General features: G+C 45.2%; 1 protein-coding gene across 1 annotated transcript in view; it reads left to right on the forward strand.

The window, feature by feature from the left end:
- The window catches only part of LOC126536325 (cell adhesion molecule Dscam1-like), a 400,621-nt gene that overhangs the window by 126,675 nt on the left and 253,616 nt on the right, over positions 1-20,330 (forward strand). The window contains exon 2 of the mRNA XM_050183244.3: positions 4,321-4,647. Coding sequence (XP_050039201.1) covers positions 4,321-4,647 — 327 coding nt within the window. The remainder of the gene's footprint in view (positions 1-4,320; positions 4,648-20,330) is intronic.

Consider the following 20,330-nt stretch of genomic DNA (forward strand, 5'->3'; position numbering starts at 1 on the left):
TAAGAAAGAAGACCGACCTGCCTATTTTGGCCTTAAAGCAAGCAGCTCTGGATTGTTTGCACATTTTCGACTTCGACCGAGTCCGCATATACTCTGATGGCTCTTCCACTCAGACCAGTTTCACCGGCGCAGTGGTTATACCATCACGGTCAATAAGTATCCCATACAAGATTTCTCACTTGACAACATCCACCGGTTCGGAGTTTGTTGCCCTCCGAGGTGCTGTTGAATATATTAACAACCAACCGGCTAATCGGTGGGCGATATTCTGCGATTTGAAGACGGCCTTACAATGCCTTCTGTCATCTCTTCGTAGCGGGTCCTGTGAGAAACTCGTGTCGGACATACGAGAAATGCCCCGTCATATGATCGCGAAAGGACACGAAGTTGTGTTTCAGTGGCTGCCTGGCCATTGCGGTATCTCCGGCAACGACCTCGCTAACGAAGCTGCTAGGAAAGCACATGAAGAAGCAACCCTTGTTTCTGTACCTTTATCGTGGACTGACACAGCCCAACACTTAAGCAAGCTAGCACACCATTTTACATTGGAGAAGTGGCACACACCTGATTTCACTCAGCATCGATTGCATTCCCTCGATAGATCTGTGCAACTGTGGCTGTTACCAGGGCTTCCGCGTCATGTGGAAACAACGATGTGCCGCTTACGCTTGGGCGTTGCATTCACCAATGCATACACTTTTTTGCTTGGAATGGCTCATAGCGCCGAGTGCAATGCCTGCGGTGTCGAGGAAACTCTAGAACATCTACTGTGCTACTGCCCATCATTTCAAAATGACGGACATGACCTCTGCACAGCTCCCAATCAGTTAGATAGAAAGCCGTTCATCTTGAACAAGATCTTGGGACCATGGCCTCGCATATCGCAGCTACAAAAGGCCACAAAAGCGCTTCTGCCATATTTGAAAACTACCGGATTGAGTCAGCGTCTGTGATCCGGACTGAGTGACCGAATGATATCCCCAGTGAACTCTCTGTTCTCCTTTTAATCTTTCCGTCCCCTTTTCCTTTTCCTCCAGTGTAGGGTAGCCAACCGGGCTCAGTCCTGGTTAACCTCCCTACTTTTCATTTAACATTTGCTCTCTCTCTCTCCCTCTCTCTTATAGTATGACTTATAATGACTTGACAATGTAACAGATAGCTAGGCAACAAAAGAAACACGAATTTGTGGTTCTTTTTTTTTCATATTTACCCTCTTTTGTGTAAAAATAAAGATAACTTAAATAAATAACGCGTTGAAATTTATGCGTGTGTTTGTGTGTGTGCGCGCACGCGCGTCCAAAGGAGTAACGCACTTGGGTGTTTCGTTCCTTTAGGCACCTCGCCCAACGTCCGGCGCCATGCCATCTCGGCGGCTTACTTTCACTCCCTTCTTCACCTGCACCGCAAGTATGCGTGCGTACTGTTGCGCAACGCTTGTGTATGTGCCTGCGTGCACTAGCGGGTGCTGTCGCTCTTGCAAACTCGGAGGCTTAGGAGAAACCAGCGCTTCCAAAGTTATGATCCCTTCCCACTAAGGGAGAGCGCGTTCTTTATGTATCGATCTTCAATCGAACCCCAGGTCCACGCTGGAGGATATTGCGGCGAGGCCTGGGTGGGCACGCCTTTGGCCGTCTGAAAATGCTTGGAAAGGCATGTTTCCGACAGAACAGGAACGTGAAAAGAATGGAACAAAGAATGAGGAACAGAAATAAATACTTGTCAGGAACGCGAATCGGGCTCGGCAGTTTGACACGATAGAAACGGAGAACCTCTCCACCTTGCTCTTGGTCAGCCTGAGACAACCACAACAAATAAGCGAAGCTGGGGAGAGAAGTCGAGAGAGAGCTTGTTTGTTGCGTGAGATAAACTGCTAGCCGAGTAAGAAAATTAAAATATATGTGTAATGTAATGGAAGACACAAGGTGCGTGACTGCTAGTTTCATTCGGCAAAGAAATATCTATGCGGCAACCGCTACGCTTCCTCTCTTTCAACTTTCGATCACTGCGGTCGGGAGTGCTTGTCCAAATCTGGCTCATAACTGCAAAAGGAAACGCATGCAAAACTTAGTTCTGCAAAGGATTTCCACTCCACTTAAAGCATTGGCAACGCAATCCACTGCTGCAAGGAATAGAGGAAGCGGTGGCGAGTATTGGAGAATATTCTGCAAGAAAGCTTGCGCTAATATTGACAGATGTGCTTCCGTGACATTTGATGGAGCTGTGTGTCGAATGCGTCCAGATACGGGTTGCTGAAAGAACGCTATGCATTAACCTGAGGAAAGTGAAGAAGTACGGCTTTTCTTTCTTTGTAGGGAAACTTGCTGAACGTCCGACCCCGACTCTCAGTTTTTCGAACTCCAACTTTCGAATCTTATGTGAAGAAGAAGAGTAAAGATTCTGAGTTTTTTTTTTTCTTCAAGGTTTTCATTCCGGCCATGAACTATTTGCGGACGCCAATCTTGTACCAGAGCCGTATATACTCTAAAGAAAGGGTACGGAGCCGAGCTTGCAAGAAACTTGCACATATTGCTGTAAATATTAGCATTCCTTAAGAATTCTGATGCGGGTTTGAACTTTCTGCACTGCAATGTCTGCCGGTTATATACAGGACCAGCTATACTTTCAAAGTGTACATGATCATAAACCTGATCACTCCTATGTTCTGAATCCTGGCCGACTCACCTCTATTAAAATACGTGTCTATGCTATCCCCGACATGGAGGGTTAGTTGCTATAATGGTATGCAGCTTATCAAAAATTGCGCTTACACGAACCGGTAACGGCAAGATCATTTAGGATGCTTGCTTTTCTGGGCACATTTGCCCGGGCAGATTTATAGGCATGAAAAAAAAAAGAACATCTGCTGGTAAGAGTTAATCCCAAAGCTGTTGCTATCAGGTCTGTCATTTTACACTGCGCATAACAAAAACGTAAAGCCAGTCTATTTATCTTTGCGGCTTCTACGAAAAATATAATGCAACGCTTTCTGGTGAAATGGCGTCCACTTTCAAATTCTGAACCGTGCGTTAACAAATTGCGTCTACTTCATTAGTATCAGATTCACTTGCGCATTCATTATTTATGTATATTCTCCGTTTCTTTTTCTGTCTCTCCTCTGAAATCTTTTTATCCCTTTCCCGGTCCCTATATAGAGTAGCATGCCAGTGGATCTACACGCGCAAGTAAATATATGTTATTTTTTATAATAAAGAGCCTCTCGCTCTTCCTATCTAGTCTCACCGTAACTGAAAGGAGGAGTTAAATTTTAATGAATCATCACTCGTGCTATACTACTGGTTGCACTACTTGGAGAAATCCGCACCTCCAGTTTATCGCTAACTGCGGTCGAAGTCTCTCAGACAACGAGGGCATTACTTCTAGAAAGCTGACATTCAACACAAGTTCATTGATCAAATATATGAGTAATTAAAGCAAGGATATATTATATTTCTCTGGGCATCTAAATGCATTTTACTCGCGATATCAAATTACACTCAGTGCTTGCACTGCTTTGTGTAGGGTCTTGTCCCAAGCAAATTGTATGTCTTTGCTCTACGAGAAGGTTAAGGACGGACGGACGGACGGACGGACGGACGGACGGACGGACGGACGGACGGACGGACGGACGGTCGGTCGGTCGGTCGGTCGGTCGGTTGGTCGGTCGGTCGGTCGGTCGGTCGGTCGGTCGGTCGGTCGGTCGGTCGGTCGGTCGGTCGGTCGGACGGACGGACGGACAGGCGCGGACGACTGTCTTTTCCGATGAGGAACCGGCACACGCCCTCGGTGATCTGTTTTAGATGGCCAACTTTGCCCTCTTCTGTCATGTGAGGATCCAGGCCCTTGCACGACTTGAGCCCTTCCTCCATGAACGTCGTGCAGGTTTCGCTGGGAACTTGGGCTAGCAACATTAGTGTTTGCTCTTCACGCTTCTTTTTAGCTGCCGGATGTCCGAAGCAGTCCTTGAATCTACGAACTTCTCCCACGTTGTCCTGCTTTCTTCGTGGTTTTCAAGCCACACAGACGCGATTCCCTTGAGGAAGAAGGCAACGTTGTTATGCTGTACGTTGGCACTCCAGCCATTGAACCAACCGCTGTTTCATTCCGTAGCGCTGTGGGTAAGGCGTGGATCAGTAATCATCAATGAATAACCTACTTCTTTTTCAACATTTCCAAGAAATTTGCATAATTTCTATTCCTCGCAATAATTTTTACTTTGCAATTAAGGCCTCAAAGATCCCTTTTTTCTCTTTTTTCTAGTGTTCTCACTTGCTGATATCTTTTTCCCCCGATTCGTTCTGATTTCCTCTTCTGTACACGCAGCGAGGGCCGCTCGTGAAGAACGTCACGGTCCCGTTTTCATCCGAGCGCCCCCTGGCCGAGTGGAGTTCCTCAACTCGTCCCAGACTGTGGTGCCGTGCGACGTGCAGGGCGTTCCTCGGCCCGACGTCTGGTGGTGGCGCGTCGGCTCCCAGGGACCCGCACCGGACATTCCGGGTCTGCGTCACGTACGTGTGCAGGATGGCGCGCTCGTCTTCTCGCCCTTCCGCGCCGAGGACTTTCGCCAGGACATCCACGCCGCAGTGTACCGATGCGGCGCGCGAAACAGCGTCGGCTCTATCGTCAGTGGTGACGTCCATGTCAGGGCGGGTAAGTGGCCTCTTCTTACGAAGCGGCAGCAATTACGCTGCAACTTTAGCTGATTAGGCCAGAACCACATAACGACATGGGTAAACGATAATGCGCCAGTGTCGATAAACGAAGTCAGTAAAACCGAATCCTTCCTTGTGCGCTTGCACGTAGCTAGGTAATGTATAGACGTCCCTTTCTCCGAAATACTAATGCCACTCGAAAGAGTATTCGTCGCTGCAGTGCAGTTGGACGCGCAATAGGATGAGGGATTGGAAGCAAGAATGTAGTTACTGTCTGAAACTCGCTAGGGTTGCTGAGTGGCTATGGTGTTCGGCTGCTGAGCACGAGGTCGCGGGATCGAATCCAGGCCATGGTGGCCGCATTTCTATGGGGGCGAAATGCGAAAACACCCGTGTACTTAGATTTAGGTGCACGTTAAAGAACGCCAGGTGGTTGAAATTTCCGGAGTCCTCCACTACGGCGTGCCTTATAATCAGAAAGTGGTTTTGGCACGTAAAAGCACCATAATTAAGTAGTTGCTATCTGGACATTGCGTTGTGATGTCCACTGTCATTCATTCAAGCGTGCATTGCACGTCTATGCGATGGCATGATCTCAAAACGGGATTTCGCGATAATTTCGACAGAACGACGTTTCTCGGCGCTCAACGGAGAAACTGAAGGGGCATCTTGGCCCTGTAGTTTAGTTAGTACTCTGCTAAGTGGTTCCCGCGGTAGTAACAGATAATTTTCCAATGTTTTCCCTTTTATTCACTTCCCATATTTCAGTTTGGTCCAATACGTAAAGATGGGACAGCCATAAGCTAGCGCGTTATAACACGAAGTTACGCTAAGCGCTTTTTGCGTTGCTGTGTCAGTACAGAAGTACATGTAGCTGGGATAGTCGGTTCATATTGCAGAGTAGAACATAAATAAGATCGATTAGCGCAAACATGGACGGAAGGAAACAAGGGGAGTGCCTACTTTTGACTGTTTATTCTATATTACATAACAACTAATATATATACGTAAGCGCAAAGCGCAACCTATATAACAGCTTCAATCGCGCAACACCCTAATCACAGCCGGCTATCAAAAAACCTTTCTGCATGCAAAGGTAAAAGTGATGTTGTAAAATACATGCCAAACTGTACACGAAATGTGGTACCGGAGTCGTGTATGTGTTTCCGCTGTCTTGCGGCAAGACATATGTCGACTGGACTGGGTGATACGTAAATGAGCGTGTGGCGGAACCTGAGCTGTCACTGAAGAGTAAAGACAGAGCGCATTTACCTAAGCGCTGCAATGCACATCCGTATAAGCCACGAAAGGACAAGATACGGATCCTCGGCAAAAGCAGGCACACCACGGCACGTGAATTGTAGAGGCGTTTCACATTAAAGAGCGAGGTTCGTCTTGTACTAGCGCCACATCAGTTTTGCTTTTGCATACAGAAAGAAGGTTTTTTGACAGCCGGCTGTGATTAGGGTGCTGAGAGATTGATGCTGTTCTGTATGTTGCGCATGCGCTTGCGTGTATAAATTGGTTGTTATACAATAGAGAATAAACAGTCGAAAGTGGGCGTTCCCTTGTTCCCTTCCGTTTATGTTTACGCTAAGCGATCATATTTACGGTCTACTCAGCTGTGAAGTCGCCTGCGCCAACTGGTACCGTACAAATCCTAAACAGCACGCAAACTACCTGTAATCGTGAACCATGGCTTTTGCTTCCTCGTTTTTCTGGTACTATGTTTGGAATTGTGCCACCGACTTCGTTTCATAACCTCTGCGCTGGTTTATGCCGAAGGCGCGTGACTAGTACGTATCACATCCGATGCGTCGTAAGCTATAGCTCATTTTATTCCATCTCGCGCTTCATCATTGACTGACTGACGCAGTCGGTTGCATCGCCGTAAATTTTTGCAGCTCTGCATGGGTCTCACGTTCTCAACAGGTTGACGTCACTGAGCTCAAATTTCGAAGGAGAAGGAAAAACTTTATTTTCGTCAGATGTTAGAGTTATTTCAATTACTGGGTTCTTTACCTTCTTTTTTTTTTTGCCAGGCCGCGTGAAGTGGCCGTAAGCCCTTGACTTTAGGCGATCTACAAAATCCAGTTGACGGTCCGCAGCTGGACAGCGGGATCCGAGCTGGACACCTCTAGCTCCCAGCCCGAAGTGTTATTAAGTAGGAGCTCTGCTCTAGGCTTTAGCCCGGGGCAGTCGCTGGCATATTTACTTTCCGTGGTCACGACTACATGATGAAGAAAATCACTGAGGAGCTACTATAGGACCTACATGAAAACGCCCTATAACCACGCCGTGAAGGCTGCGAAACTGTGCCAATAATAACTATCGCCAGCAAAGGTTCTTACAGTGTCTAGCTTCGTACTCTTCGTGAGCATAATTATTTGTGCCCCTTTTGCCAATATAGCTAGGAAAATTTCTTTAAAAATGTCCTCTCAACCTTTCTCAGTGCTAGTCATATCCGTGCTCTCTTTAAAGGTGCTATTTCAGGTAAAAAGTTGAAAGCTTTAAAGTGGGAAAAGAAAGCCTGCGAAGCATTCTCACTGGTGAACGTCGCCAGTAGCATCAAAAACGTGCTCAAGACGCGAGCGCTCTGTTCAAAATGCACGCAAAACAAAGAAACATGGAGAAATTGTCGTCACCATTTTATGACAAGCGCACATTTTTACGCTCCGAAAGAGTGTGTGTGTGTGAGAGAGAGAAAGATGCTTGAAAGGGAGCGAAGGAAATTAACCGCTTTCTTTTCACAAGGTCGAGCAAAGAAATCAGATTTCATGGTCCACCGCGGCGCTATGGAGCGTAAATCAAAATGGGGTCAATGAATATATTTTTCTAGGTTAAGAAAACTCTTTAACTACTTTTTTCCCTCTCTTTTAACGCCATTCTAGTTCTTTCCTTTTCCTATTCGCTGTAAACACTGCGCTCGTTAAAACAGACCTTTGGCTGGCGTTTCTCGCGGCAAAGCCGGGGCGTTTTGACAAAGTATAAAAGGATGCAAGCGGTGTTTCGCATCTTCAGGCTAGATTATGTCCCGTCGCCAGGGCTCGCCCAAACCGGAGATGACAATTTTTCAAGCCTTCCCGCGTAATTCTCTTTTGTTAACTAAAACAAGAAAGTACTGCCGCTGTCTAGTTCTTGACAGGTCGTGACAGCTAATAAAAACAAAAGCACTCAGACCGGAGGGCAGCCCAGCTAAGGGCAAGGAATAATGAAAAAGCTAAGCGCCACACTAACTCCACCATGCTTAACAGCCGTCGAGAAATAATGAAGAACAACACGAGTTTTATTGATTCATTCATTCATTTTATTTACCGTAACGTAAATCAATGTAAATAAATAGATCAAACCCAAGTAAAATATGCAGAAAACACATTCGATAACTGAGTAATGTGGAAAGTTGGGCTAGTTGGTGATTAATTATCATACCTTGCTGGTGAAGCAGCGCACTGACACGGACACGGCGAAGACACAAAAGAATACACGACACTCGCAACTATTTAATTTCAGAACACATACCTAATATTTATATACCTGCGCACCCTCAGGCGTCAAAGATAACCAAGGCAAGATTAAAGGCATTTTTCAAGTTCATTTGCCCGCGGACACTGTTTGTTAGGGGTGCAACAAATAGGATAGGATTGCAAATCATGATAAACAGGTGGCTATCTTTGACACCCGACTATGCGCGGGCAAATGAATTTGAAAAATGCCTTTAATTTTGCCTTGATTATCTTTGACGCCTGAGGGTGCGCAGGTATATAAATATGAAGTATGCGTTCTGAAATAAAATAGTTACGAGTGTCGTGTATTATTGTGTGTCTTCGCCGTCCGTGTGAGTGCGCTGCTTCACCAGCAAGGTATGATGACATTCGGTAACTGTTTGAGCTAGCTCATGGTTGACCAGGCCACCCCGTCCATGTCTTGAAAAACTTTTCTCAGTGCGCAGACATATACAGTTTTTTTTTTAAACTCTCGTTATCAAACTTATTTCCCTTCACCTCCTTAGCGGGGGATAAAAAGTTGCTAACCTCGCTGTTTTCTCTATTTCTCTCTTCCTCTCTCTTACTTTCTTTCTCAGTGCCAAGGTCCCTATTTCCCTGTGCCCAGGCTAGATTTTAATAATGGGGCTCTGCGTGTGTGCACCGTTGAGAAAATTCTGAATTTATGTCCTTGGCAGAAGCATTTTAACATCGCATGCTAGCTGAAATTCCATGCGTATACCATTATTTTTTAGATTGCTGTAATGTCTTTTGCGCAACCACATGTATGCATAGTTCACTATCTATCTATCTGTCTATCTATCTATCTATCTATCTATCTATCTATCTATCTATCTATCTATCTATCTATCTATCTATCTATCTATCTATCTATCTATCTATCTATCTATCTATCTATCTATCTATCTATCTATCTATCTATCTATCTATCTATCTATCTATCTATCTATCTATCTATCTATCTATCTATCTATCTGTCTCTCTCTCTCTCTCTCTCTCTCAGTATCCAATTTCTGAATAAGTGCCCCGCATTTGCGCAATGGGAATTAATGCACCAGGCGTTTTTCTGATGCCTCATTTTGTGACGATTTAGCTACCTTGGATTATTTCGCTCTGAGTCTCGTGCTCGGATTTTGCCACGCCACGCGGTTTCTTCAGAATTCGACCTGCTGGCGCGACTAACAACACTAAGAAAAAAAAGAGCGACTGATTGATTTAAAATGCCTCTTAAGCGTATTCCATCATTTCCTTCGCTCGATGTTTTAAGCCGTTGAGACGCACATTGTACGAAAGACGCTTCCCTTTTTGTTCATCTCAAGATAATATAACACGTCGGATTATGTTTATTGTACTCACCTGATGTGCAAACCATTGGCGTTTGAACGTCTCGCAGCGGTTTAAGCTCTTCGATTTCGGTAAGTGTACACTCCAGCGCATATATCGAGCTAGGAAGTCGGACCGACGCTTAATACACTCTACATTACAGGGTTAGCACATACTGCATCCATCCTCTGCCATGTGGCGTTCTTGAGGTGAAGCGAAAGCAATGGGCGGGGCGCGTTCATAAGCTTGGCATGTCGATGTCAGAGGTTCAGTTGCCCTTAATCACTTGAAACGGGTCACGTGCATGATGCTTTCTCCCTTAATTTGTGCGTAAGATTTGTGCAACCATGGTGGTATAGTACGAACGATAAACGAGAAGCCGCTCCGCAAGATGTATTGAAGCGGCAAAAGCGGCAATGCCAACTCGCCTGAAAATAAGATATGTGGCTGGAGGCAGGATAAGCAGTCTGCAGCTGAGGATAAGCATTGTCGCTAAGGTAACGAAGGTACAAAAACGCAGTGGTCAACAAGGTGAAGAGCGCTGCGTTTGTCACATACATGCCTCCTTTCCGACAAAAGGCTAGGAGAAGGACCTTTCACAGCCTTCCATGGACTGTATGCAAGGGACGACGGCACGTTCCAGATGGATCACAAGGCATTATACAGAGGGGTGGGGAAAACCTGCAAACCGGTCATATTGGTCCTATTGGTCCCCTGTCGAAACTGCTTACTTCCTTGGTCTCCTGTTGGAAATTCCTGGAGCATGCTTTATGGTACCTTTCTTGTTATGATGTTATATTATAATGTTACAAGGTAGATATTCTTTCCATAGAATTTTAAGGTCGCTGGCAACAAATAATAAGCGAAAATAAGTTTACTGTTTGGAGCTTGCCTTTTCCCGGGTGGTTGTCCTTGTTGCAATGTCCCCAGGCATATATGTTTTTTTTTTCTTTTTTTTGCTGAACTACGCTCATGTACTGCTAGCACGCTTTAATTATTAGAGGCACAACTGTTGGGATGGGCGTCTGTGCACAAAGAGCATGCCAAGTACAGGGCAATTTGTTTCCTTCAATAGCAGAACCCGTATGAATTTTAATGTGCTCCTGTCTTTCTGTTTTCGCTCTAAGCTTTTTGTCAAGAACAGCTTCGTTTTCTGTTAAATCAACAGTAAATGTAGATCCTACAATTAATATTCTGCAGGAGTACGCTGGAAAGCTTCTGGTGGGTTCAGAAAGGCTCTGATTTTGACTAACGCGATTTCTTATTGATTGGCTCACACGACAGTGTACTCTGGTTCTTTGTTGAGCGAACGTCTTCCTCGCCTGTGACCGCCCGACTGCACTCTCTACCGACGCAGCTTTCAAGGCAGCTTGCGTGCTGCCAACGGTTTATTACCTTTATCTAGTCTCGTCCCGCAACCATTTCGCACATTAGAACAAAGCAGCATGTTTTCCGCGGGCTTGACATCAAAACAAACTTTCTGCGTTCTCTCTTGTCCTCTCTTATATTTCTATCTTCGTGGTGTCACGACCAGGTTGCAGATGAATATTGGAGTGCAAAATCTTATCTCAACAATCAATATCACACTTTTTAGAATTGCGGGATCTCATTTCTAGTATGCCTTCATTCAGGCGGCCTCCTTGATAACAACTTTTTTAGCCCACAAAAATCCAATCATGCCCAATCTGTGCCGTCGCACAGATTGGGTAACTCGGCAGTAGCGTTCAGTGAATGAATAGAATTTTTATTAATAGAATAGCATGAAAAAAAAAACCCTCACTAAATGTGGCTCCGTCTACAATTCTTTTTTTTTTTGTACTAGCATATTTTATACAAACAGCCTTCTCCGTTGGAAACGAGAGGGCCTCGTTCATCATAAGGTAGAGAAGAAAAAAAACATGCTTCAAAGAGAAGTTCCACACCTAAACTTCCAGAGCAGCGGCGGCGGCAAACTTTACGCACACAGGAAAACAGTGGAGGGACCGACTAACACATAATACTCGCCAAACCCGGCCGTACATATGCTCGGCTGTTTCCTTCCTTAGCTACTAATGGAAGCGGTACGTCAGGACATCTTCCACTTGTGCCCCTTCGCAACAGTGTTACGCGTCTTGACCAACGATCTACCGAAGAAAACGCTGTACGCAACCCCCGCCTGTTGTGCCGCCTTGAAGCGCACCAGAGCAATGAGAAAAAAGCTTGCGAGGCCGGCGCACGACACAGAGGCCGTTAGTCGTTCACACTTGGGAGCGCCGACTCTCATATTCCCCGCCTGCCAGAACCATCTGCTGGAGGACATTAAAGACTGCAAACTGCTTAGCCAAGAGGAGAAGCGGGGCAAGGCCAATGGTCTCGCAGAAGAGGCGTGCGAGAGTTGCTCTCTGCGACAGAATAACTAATGGGCCCGCAGGGCTGGAAGCGAGGGAGTGTAAAACAGACCCCGTGCTGGGGGCGCCGCACACTAGGCGCCTCGCTTTTCGGCATTCTTGCTTGGTTTCTGCCGGGCGAAAATTTTTCAATGTAGTGCGTTCGAGAAGAGCAAGAAATGCTGGTAAAGAGCTTGCCGCCGTACAGGAATCACCCATTCGTTCTCTGCGTGTATCTTCTCTCTACTTCTTCTTCGTGTCTTTCTTGTCGCCAAACGCGGCACGCGACGCTTGAGTATCCGAAGCGCGCTGCCTCGGACAAGGCGCACCGGCGTGACGCACTGCACGCGTGGAGCAAAGCGTTTTGCGTTCGCACGCTTGACAAATAGTGAGCCTGCTAGCTCGGTTCTCTCTGGCTCCCGTAATCCCCGCATCGCGAAGAGCTTCCCGGCGATTACACAAAAGAACGGTTTACTTTGTCTCCACCGCTTCCCCTTCCTTTTTTTTCGTGTGGGCGAAAGGTTTAGAAAAGGCGTACGGGTACGAAGAATCCGTCCTGCCAACGCCGCAGTTTGTTAATTACCCGTGCCTTTGCAACTTTCCCCGCGCGGAGAGCGCAGATGTCAGCTCGAAAAGAGGTTTTAAATGCCCAGCGGCCGCATAAACGGTGGCCTCGGGAATTATTCATGACCCGCGTGTCAGGAACCGTGATAGCTGCTTTTTTTTTTTTTTTTTCTTACAGGAGCCTTGTGCTGAACAGCGTTACCTGTAGTGTTCTTGCGCTTATTTTATTGGAAGCTTCTTGGATTTCTGCTAATACAAATATCGGAACTAGGGAAACGAAATTTATTGTGAATGCGATAAAATTTTCCAAATTACGATTCAAACAGAAGCACAATTTTTATCTAGCGCGGCTGTACGTTTGGGTACGTGTTTCTTTTATAGTCTCATTGCGTCTCCTTGTTTCTCACGTGCTGTTAGTATGTAATTCAAGACAATAATAATTAAAATGGCGGCGGCAATTCGTTTGATGAAGTTTGATGAAGTTTTATACTTGTGGCATAGGCAAGAGAAGATTGTTGCACTGCCCACATGGCGTTCCAGTACTTCTAGGCAGCTACAAGACCCAATTTTTTTCTCAAATGTTTCCCTCGTGCCATTCAAAATAATGAGGCTGTACGTGCTTTATGGTGACGTCACGTCAAAACAGATATCATAGTAACGAAATATTTGGATAGGAGACTAAACGAGGCTACATCACCAGGAAGTTTGCTGGCAGAGCATTTGGTGCGCGTGCGAGGGAACAATGCATCGTATAAGAAATTCGCTCGCCCTTTTACAGGACCCATGAGAGCAGACAAGTGACCGAGACAGAGAGAAGTGGTAAGCACCAATGTGCCGAGGGAAGGCAGCCAGGATTATTCTCATTCATTTGATCACCAATTCTTCAGCGGAAGCTGCCTCGCCTATCCGTTTTCTGTGTCCTCGTTTTACCAAACCATGCCTTCTCTTTACGAAACATCGTCTCTTAAAGCATCCCGTGGGAACAACGCGCGCTGTCGACGCCTAATGTCCCGTAGACACAATTTGGGATCCTAAATGTATTTGCTCCAGCCCCGACCCCTTCTCGACACCCCCTCCTCCCTTCCCCTCATCCATTTCTTCCTTGTTCTGCCTGTTTGCTTTCTGTGTCTGGTAGCTGCATTGGCAGGAAAAGAAAACGACGCCGGCGCGCTTGAAGGCTTCGCGGTAAAGCACACCAGTTGTTTTCTCTCTTTATTTTTTTACTCGTTTTATATCACCGTTCGCAAATAAGCTTTCCCACAACGCCACAAACCAAACAAAAAAGGAACATTCTTTCTTTCTTCGGCATCTCCCCGTTGATTCGGCTGGAGACATGGTGATTAAGATGCATGGTCATAAGCAGTTGAGACTACGAAAACATTAATGCAGAATGACAAAAACGAAGAGGGTGCATGCGCTTGAAGTTGGCGAGATATTGACCGCCCAGATTATTATACAACAAACAACTTAGTAGTGCGAAACAAGACCGAGGATCAAAGGAACTTGGAGACTCGAAGTGATCAACAATGCTTGAACAGAGGATGCCGTTCGAGCGAGTGATGCGACGGGGATACTTGCCTTAGTAGGGGTTTCATAACGGTGATTTAAGCCGGCATACATTTGGTACTGCATGTCGCCAGGAGTGCCAGGCATAACGCATGACTTTTGATTCAGCGATCTTACGGTCCGTATGCCTGTCTGCTGTCCCTGCGGGATAATTTCTCGGGCCTATTTGTCATCGACGCATTTTTCTTTTATTTCGAAAACAATATGCAGTAGCTGTGGCAGTTGTGCCGCGTTTCATCACTCGTGCTTGTTCATAGTCAACTAATTCAATGATCCCCTGAAGAGTGCAAGCTGGCAGTGCCCCACGACAAGCTGCGCCCTCTAATTGCGATTAAAATAAAGTCGCAATGATTGTATCAAAGATCCAGAAAAATATGAATGATTGAATTAGCCGATAATCGTAACGTCTGTTGTCGTCCCACGCCTCGAAAGATTATGACATGGCAGCGTAAGGTTGCAACCACTTAAAACACGTAGATATTATTGTACTTTCTCTCACTTGTTTGTTTTCACTTAGTTACACTTTGCTTTCTTTCGTTTTGTTCAACTGCCGCAACGTTCCTGCCGGCTGCTGCGCCATTCATCGACATACACTTTTCCCTTTTCATTTCAAATTCTTTTTCAAAGAAATCTCCCCTTCGTGCTCGGAAAAAAGTCTCGTTTTCAGCAAGCACCTGTGTTCGCTCCTCCTGTGCGTTAGGGTACTAAACAGAGAACTTTACGTCGACACCAGTAATCACAGTTTAAATGACTACGTAAATAAGCCAACTAAATGCGAATAGAATTGCGCAAGGGAATATTGAAAGCGACATATAAGAAACGTCTTCAAGCTCATTCGGAGGAGAAAAAAGACGGGGCCTGTATTGAAAGTATCACGTAATACAAAAGTGCAACCAGTGTTAGTAACATAAGGATAAGCGTAAAAAAATGATTAGTTCTCTCAATACGGCAAAGGGACGGGTGCAAAGACGGTGGACAAAGTTTCGTGTTTACCCGGCTGAACAAGCGGCCCTGATTGGAATCTTGTTTCCAGTACAGGCGCCGCTTGCACGGGCACCCTTGTTTGTCAGCGCCGGCTTACCAGAGACCGGTTGTCGGTGCGGGCGGACGCGCTGCCATTCTGTCTGCTTTTGTCGTGCCCTCATCGAAACAGCGTCTGTGCATTGAATTTAAAAAATAAAAGATAGGACGAAACAAGAGACCGGCCGCTTCAACACAGTATCCCACAAGAAAACAACGAAATGAACGCCATACGGGTCCTGAAAACAGGTATTTCTTTTTCTGAAATGCTTCATTCGAAAAACACACAAGGACGGAGAAGTAAAGCTAGAAACGAACCCTGCGTCCGCGTTCTTTCAATCTGGAGGTTGGTTTGTTCCGCGATGAATTAAGCTCTGCGTGCTGCTACTGCCTGTTCTTCTTCTTTTTTTTTTCCTTAGACCCAATGCTGAACGACCCGTTTCGCTGGCCTTCGCGAAAACACACTCCCGCTGGTGGTGTGTCTTGCGGGTATACATCGTGGTTAGGATGTGCCGGCAGAACGCGCGAAGAAGAACGGCCATGGCGCGGCTCATTAATCACCCGGTTGCAGTGTCTATCGCGCACTGCTACAATTCGTTTGTTTTCCTTTCATCGAAGCCGTGCGTTCAATGTCGAACCGAGCCGTGTATCAGCGCTGGCGACACCGTTGATTTGTTAAGGTGGAAGCTTCATTGGAATTCCTGTTTTTCTCTTACTGATTGTAAACTTGTTCCCTCGTGCCATAATTGGTGGTGATGGCCTGCCACTGTGCAACGTCCCTTGGGAAGTAAAAAAAAAGAAACAAAATGATTTGTTAGTGTCATCGCGCACGTTAAGCGAGTACAAACCTTTTAAAGCTCAGAGTTTTTTTTTTTTGTTCGCTTAAATTATTTTCTACAAGCGGTGAGAGTTTTGAAGGCGGAGAACGAAGCAAGAAAGAATATTTTCGTATTTCATCTTAAAACAACAAGATGTATTCATATACGAGTGCTCTTTCTTGCTAAAAGACAATTTCACACCGCTGAAGCACTGGTTTCTGGCATCATTATTCACGCACGTAATCTCGTAAATTTTTCTGTTGCAGGTGTATTTCATCCGATGCAATATGCAGGTTTGTTCAGTACATCACCTTTCTACCGTGTATCTTTGACAATAGCAGTTTTATATTTCGCTCAGTTGAGAAACTAGTTTGAATACTTCCGACACAGATCAGGCAGATTAAAAGGATTAAAATTCTTTTCTTCCCAATGTCTGTCTTACACCTTTAGATTTCATTCTTGTTTTTATGGAACAGGCAGTGCTTAAATATTTACAGTAGCACAGAGACAGGGCAGTTGTGTTATCCCCACGTGTAATTGAAATCACAAACATAAGAGTGTTCTTGGCACGCTGAAAACAACTTCAGATATCAGGATATCTTTAGTGAAGAGGTTTCAAGAAACGATGAAGGAAACAACTTGTGCTCAAGTGAACATAAGTGGAGTTTACTTGTCGAATGCGCAGCTGATCAATAGGACATGAGGAAAATTCAGAGAAAAGGAAAAAAGAAATCGGTGTATAGATAAAGAAATGACCGCGCGGGCAATACACAACGCTGATGTCAACGCGGAGATTTGATATCGCGCTTGCGAATGGACTCTCTTAAATGTATGGTTTAAGTGCACAAAAGTAGCTGAGTCATGGGGAGAAAAGAGAGATAAATAAATCTCATAAATTATCTGTCTATAAATCCGATACAATTAAGAATGATGTGAGACTTGTAGAAGCCACGGGTAATATTGCTTCATTTCTATTTCAACAATTCGTTATACCACCATTATTCCAGAGCATGTATTAAGATTAGCACTAGTGACAATTTTATGCTCTTGTGGGAAAGCATTTGCTGCCCAGCATTCAAAAAGCAAGCTTCTTCTCCAGCCTAAGATGCCACTAATCAAGCGATGATAAAAAAAAGACGCATTGCTTCATTCATTTGCATTTCAAAATTAACGCATCACAACGTATTTATGTCCCACCTAACCTACTCTGACCTACAGTAGAGTCGATGCAGCATGGATATCCTGTTGAGGCTTTGTACTCTCGGGTTGTCCCGGTGCATATCTCTAATTAAAGAGGTATACGTCTGACGCTATCTTTCGATGAATCGCTACAAGAATTCGTGCTACTGATGGCCCACAACAAAATACAATATTTCATAGCTTCAGTAAAATAAGCTTACATATAATTCCAATAATTCCACTTGCTTTCACGTTACATAAAATTGTTAGCAACGCACAACGTTAAAAGCACCAATTTAGGAGTGTGACACCATTACAAGACGAAGGAAAAACTGAAAAGAGTTTTTTCAGATAAAAAGAAACAATTGTTGCCTCTCGTAATCGGGAGTGGATGTAAGCATGGAATGGCAACCGACAAAGCAGATTGGTTGGAGCTGATACCCACAATCCTAAAATGGGTGTAGTTCATGTTCGCAACGGCACACCCCACCACACTGCACCACGCCACTGTGTGCACTAGCCCACATGGACGCTGCCCAGGTAGAAGAAAACCGGCTGTATTCCGCACTACAGGCAGCGAAAGACACCGGGCAGACAGAGCGCACTGCCCAACTAAAAGAAGAATGAATTGAATTCTGGGATTTTGCGTGCCACAACCACGATTTGATTATGAGGCACGCTGTAGGGGGGGGGGGGGGGGGGGAGGGGACTCCAGGTTAATTTTGATCACGAGGAGATTTCTAACGTGCCCACAATGCACGTGACACTGGCGTTTTTGTATTTCGCCTCCATCGAAATGCGGCCGCCAAAGCCGGAATTTGATCCCGGGACCTCGTGCTTAGCACCGCAACACCGTAACCGCTAAGCCACCGTGGCTGGTAGGAGCGCCTGAAGGAAGTGCCACGCAGCGTGGCGCCATCTCTCGAGGCGGCGCGGAAGTTGCAGGCCGCTGGTGACAAGTAAATCTTCAGCTTACTAGAATGTACAGCTTGAGTGATATTGCGAACAAAGATTAGGAAGAACTTGGAAGGAATATTTTTTGTAACTTGTTCGGGCAGTAAATAGCGTACTTAAGGAGGTCCTCTACAAAGGGTTGGGGGCCAGAGACAGCATTACTTAAAGTTTTGATCGGTTCCCCGGATGATCTCGTTTTCTTCTCGCAACTTGCCCTGATGTTCTCGTTTGAGTACCCGGATAACGGTTCTGGCTTATGGCTCTAGGAAACTTAAGGTCGCCATCAATTGGAGCTAAAACCATTTCCTGCTTTAAAGAATTATGAGACTATATAAGTCCCCAAACATTAGTCTCTTCTGAACGCTTATATTATGCCACTCTCAATTTTTGAAAGCTTTGTGATTGCTGGCCGTAGCCAACTAACCGTGGATGCTCGTGTATGTTTTATAATGGAGAAAACTGCAAAGTTTCCAGAAATCAGACGTCTCCCGTACCAATTCATTTAGTATGCTAACTCCATACCTAGTGTTTCTCCAATAAGAAATCCACGACCCACGTTTTTTTATTGTAAAGCGTGCTTTGCCACATTGTTGCTGTTCACAGGGCGAAAACCACTTTAAGGACAAAAGGTACCTGGAACTGATTCCTCTTTCAGTTTTCTTTGTGAACTGCAGTTTCTCGGTCTCAGCCGGAGGGTTCTTTATTGTCGCTCCAAAAAGTTCTAATGCATCACAATCGCCTTCATCTGATCAACTATGACTAAAAATTATTTCTATTAATTCGGGAGCGCCTGTCAAATGCTCTGCAATATTAGTGTTTTGTTTAGATCATTCTCATTATCCTTCTTCCAAGTTATTGTTTGACAAATGTAAACGTGTCCTCCTTGAGTTTATATGTACGTACCCCTAACTTAGGCCCATCGCGATGAATCTACAGTGATGGCGTCCTGCAGCTGAGCTTCTTAAGATCGCAGGTGTGATTTCCGTCCATGCATGAGGCGTCCGCATTCCGTTGAAGGCTGAACATAAATAAAAACGCTTTTTTTTATTTAGGTACACAATAAAGTGCACTAAGTGGTCGAAAGAGGCACGGAGATATACAGGGATGGATCATCTCTCTCTCTCTCTCTTTCTCTCTCTCTCTCTCTTTCTCTTTCTTTCTCTCTCTCTCTACGTACGCTCGAACATATATATTTCAGCCCACAACGACACGTAGTTCTGAAGCATTGCCAAGGTTTGGTTGTGACGCGAGCGCTTTTCTTATGTGTCGCTTTTCTTTATGGGACATTTCCGACTCCATCGCACTAAGAGCTTAGCCGTAAAACATCGGATCAGTGTAATTCATTTTTATGCGCTCCTTCCAAGTGTATTTACCCACGTAATAAGACTTGTCAAGCTCAAAACAGCTTAACAGATGTTAAAAGAGTATGCTAAGTAGGTCTCATAAGCTTAAAGGTTTACCATTTACATACAATGTACAGCTATGTTATTCCATATGAGCGCCATTATAATAGGAGGATTCCTTTAGTTCATTTCCATTCCGTTTTTTTATCGTCCGCTATTCAAGACCGATAACGTAGCCGGCGTGTGACTCGGCCCAGTCACGAAGCGTGAAAATGAAGAGCATTGGCATATAATTGTTACATTATCCCAACCAATGTTTCCAAAATTCGAAGAGTTTATTAAACTATTCCAACAAGGTAAGCATGTTACCGCACTCGTCTCACAAATATAACTCGTTTTCAATATAAGAAAGCAAACAAAAACCAGCATGTGACTCGCTTTCATAAGCGCGCGCCGAGAGGACACATGCGTTCAAGACAAAAGTATACAAACAGCAGAATATAACTGTGGCGTTTCCCTTGGGCATGCTAAAATATGCTTGGTACCACTGATAATTCTGGTATTCCTTGGAACTCATTACGAACCTTCCATGCGTTCGGCGCCAACTAGAGGGATGAAATGTATCAGCTTCACCTAACATATCTTCGAAAACGGGGGCCCACTATGACGACAGAACACCAGACAATGAGGCCACCTATAAATTGGCCTACACAACAACGGCAACGTGCAGGTAACGTTTTTATGGCGTGTATAATAGAGGTCGTTCACCAAAACCCTGCGACACCTGTTTGCACCGCACTACATCTCTTTCTTTCAAGCCTGAGCCATTCTCTAACGTATATGCGCTAAGGGGCCGCCATATATTTTGAGCCATTTTAGCCTCACATACGCGTGCAGCGGTAAATGACATTTACTGCATTTTGTTTTTCGTGCACCCGCGCTTTTCCTTCAACTCTTTCAGAGGCATTTGAGGCGACAACATCCGAAGAAAAAAACTTTTTACTGAAATCATTACCTCGACTATAGGTACCAGTATGAAAGTATT

Source organism: Dermacentor andersoni, chromosome 4 (genome assembly GCF_023375885.2).
Source record: "Dermacentor andersoni chromosome 4, qqDerAnde1_hic_scaffold, whole genome shotgun sequence".
In the NCBI taxonomy this organism is placed as follows: domain Eukaryota; kingdom Metazoa; phylum Arthropoda; class Arachnida; order Ixodida; family Ixodidae; genus Dermacentor; species Dermacentor andersoni.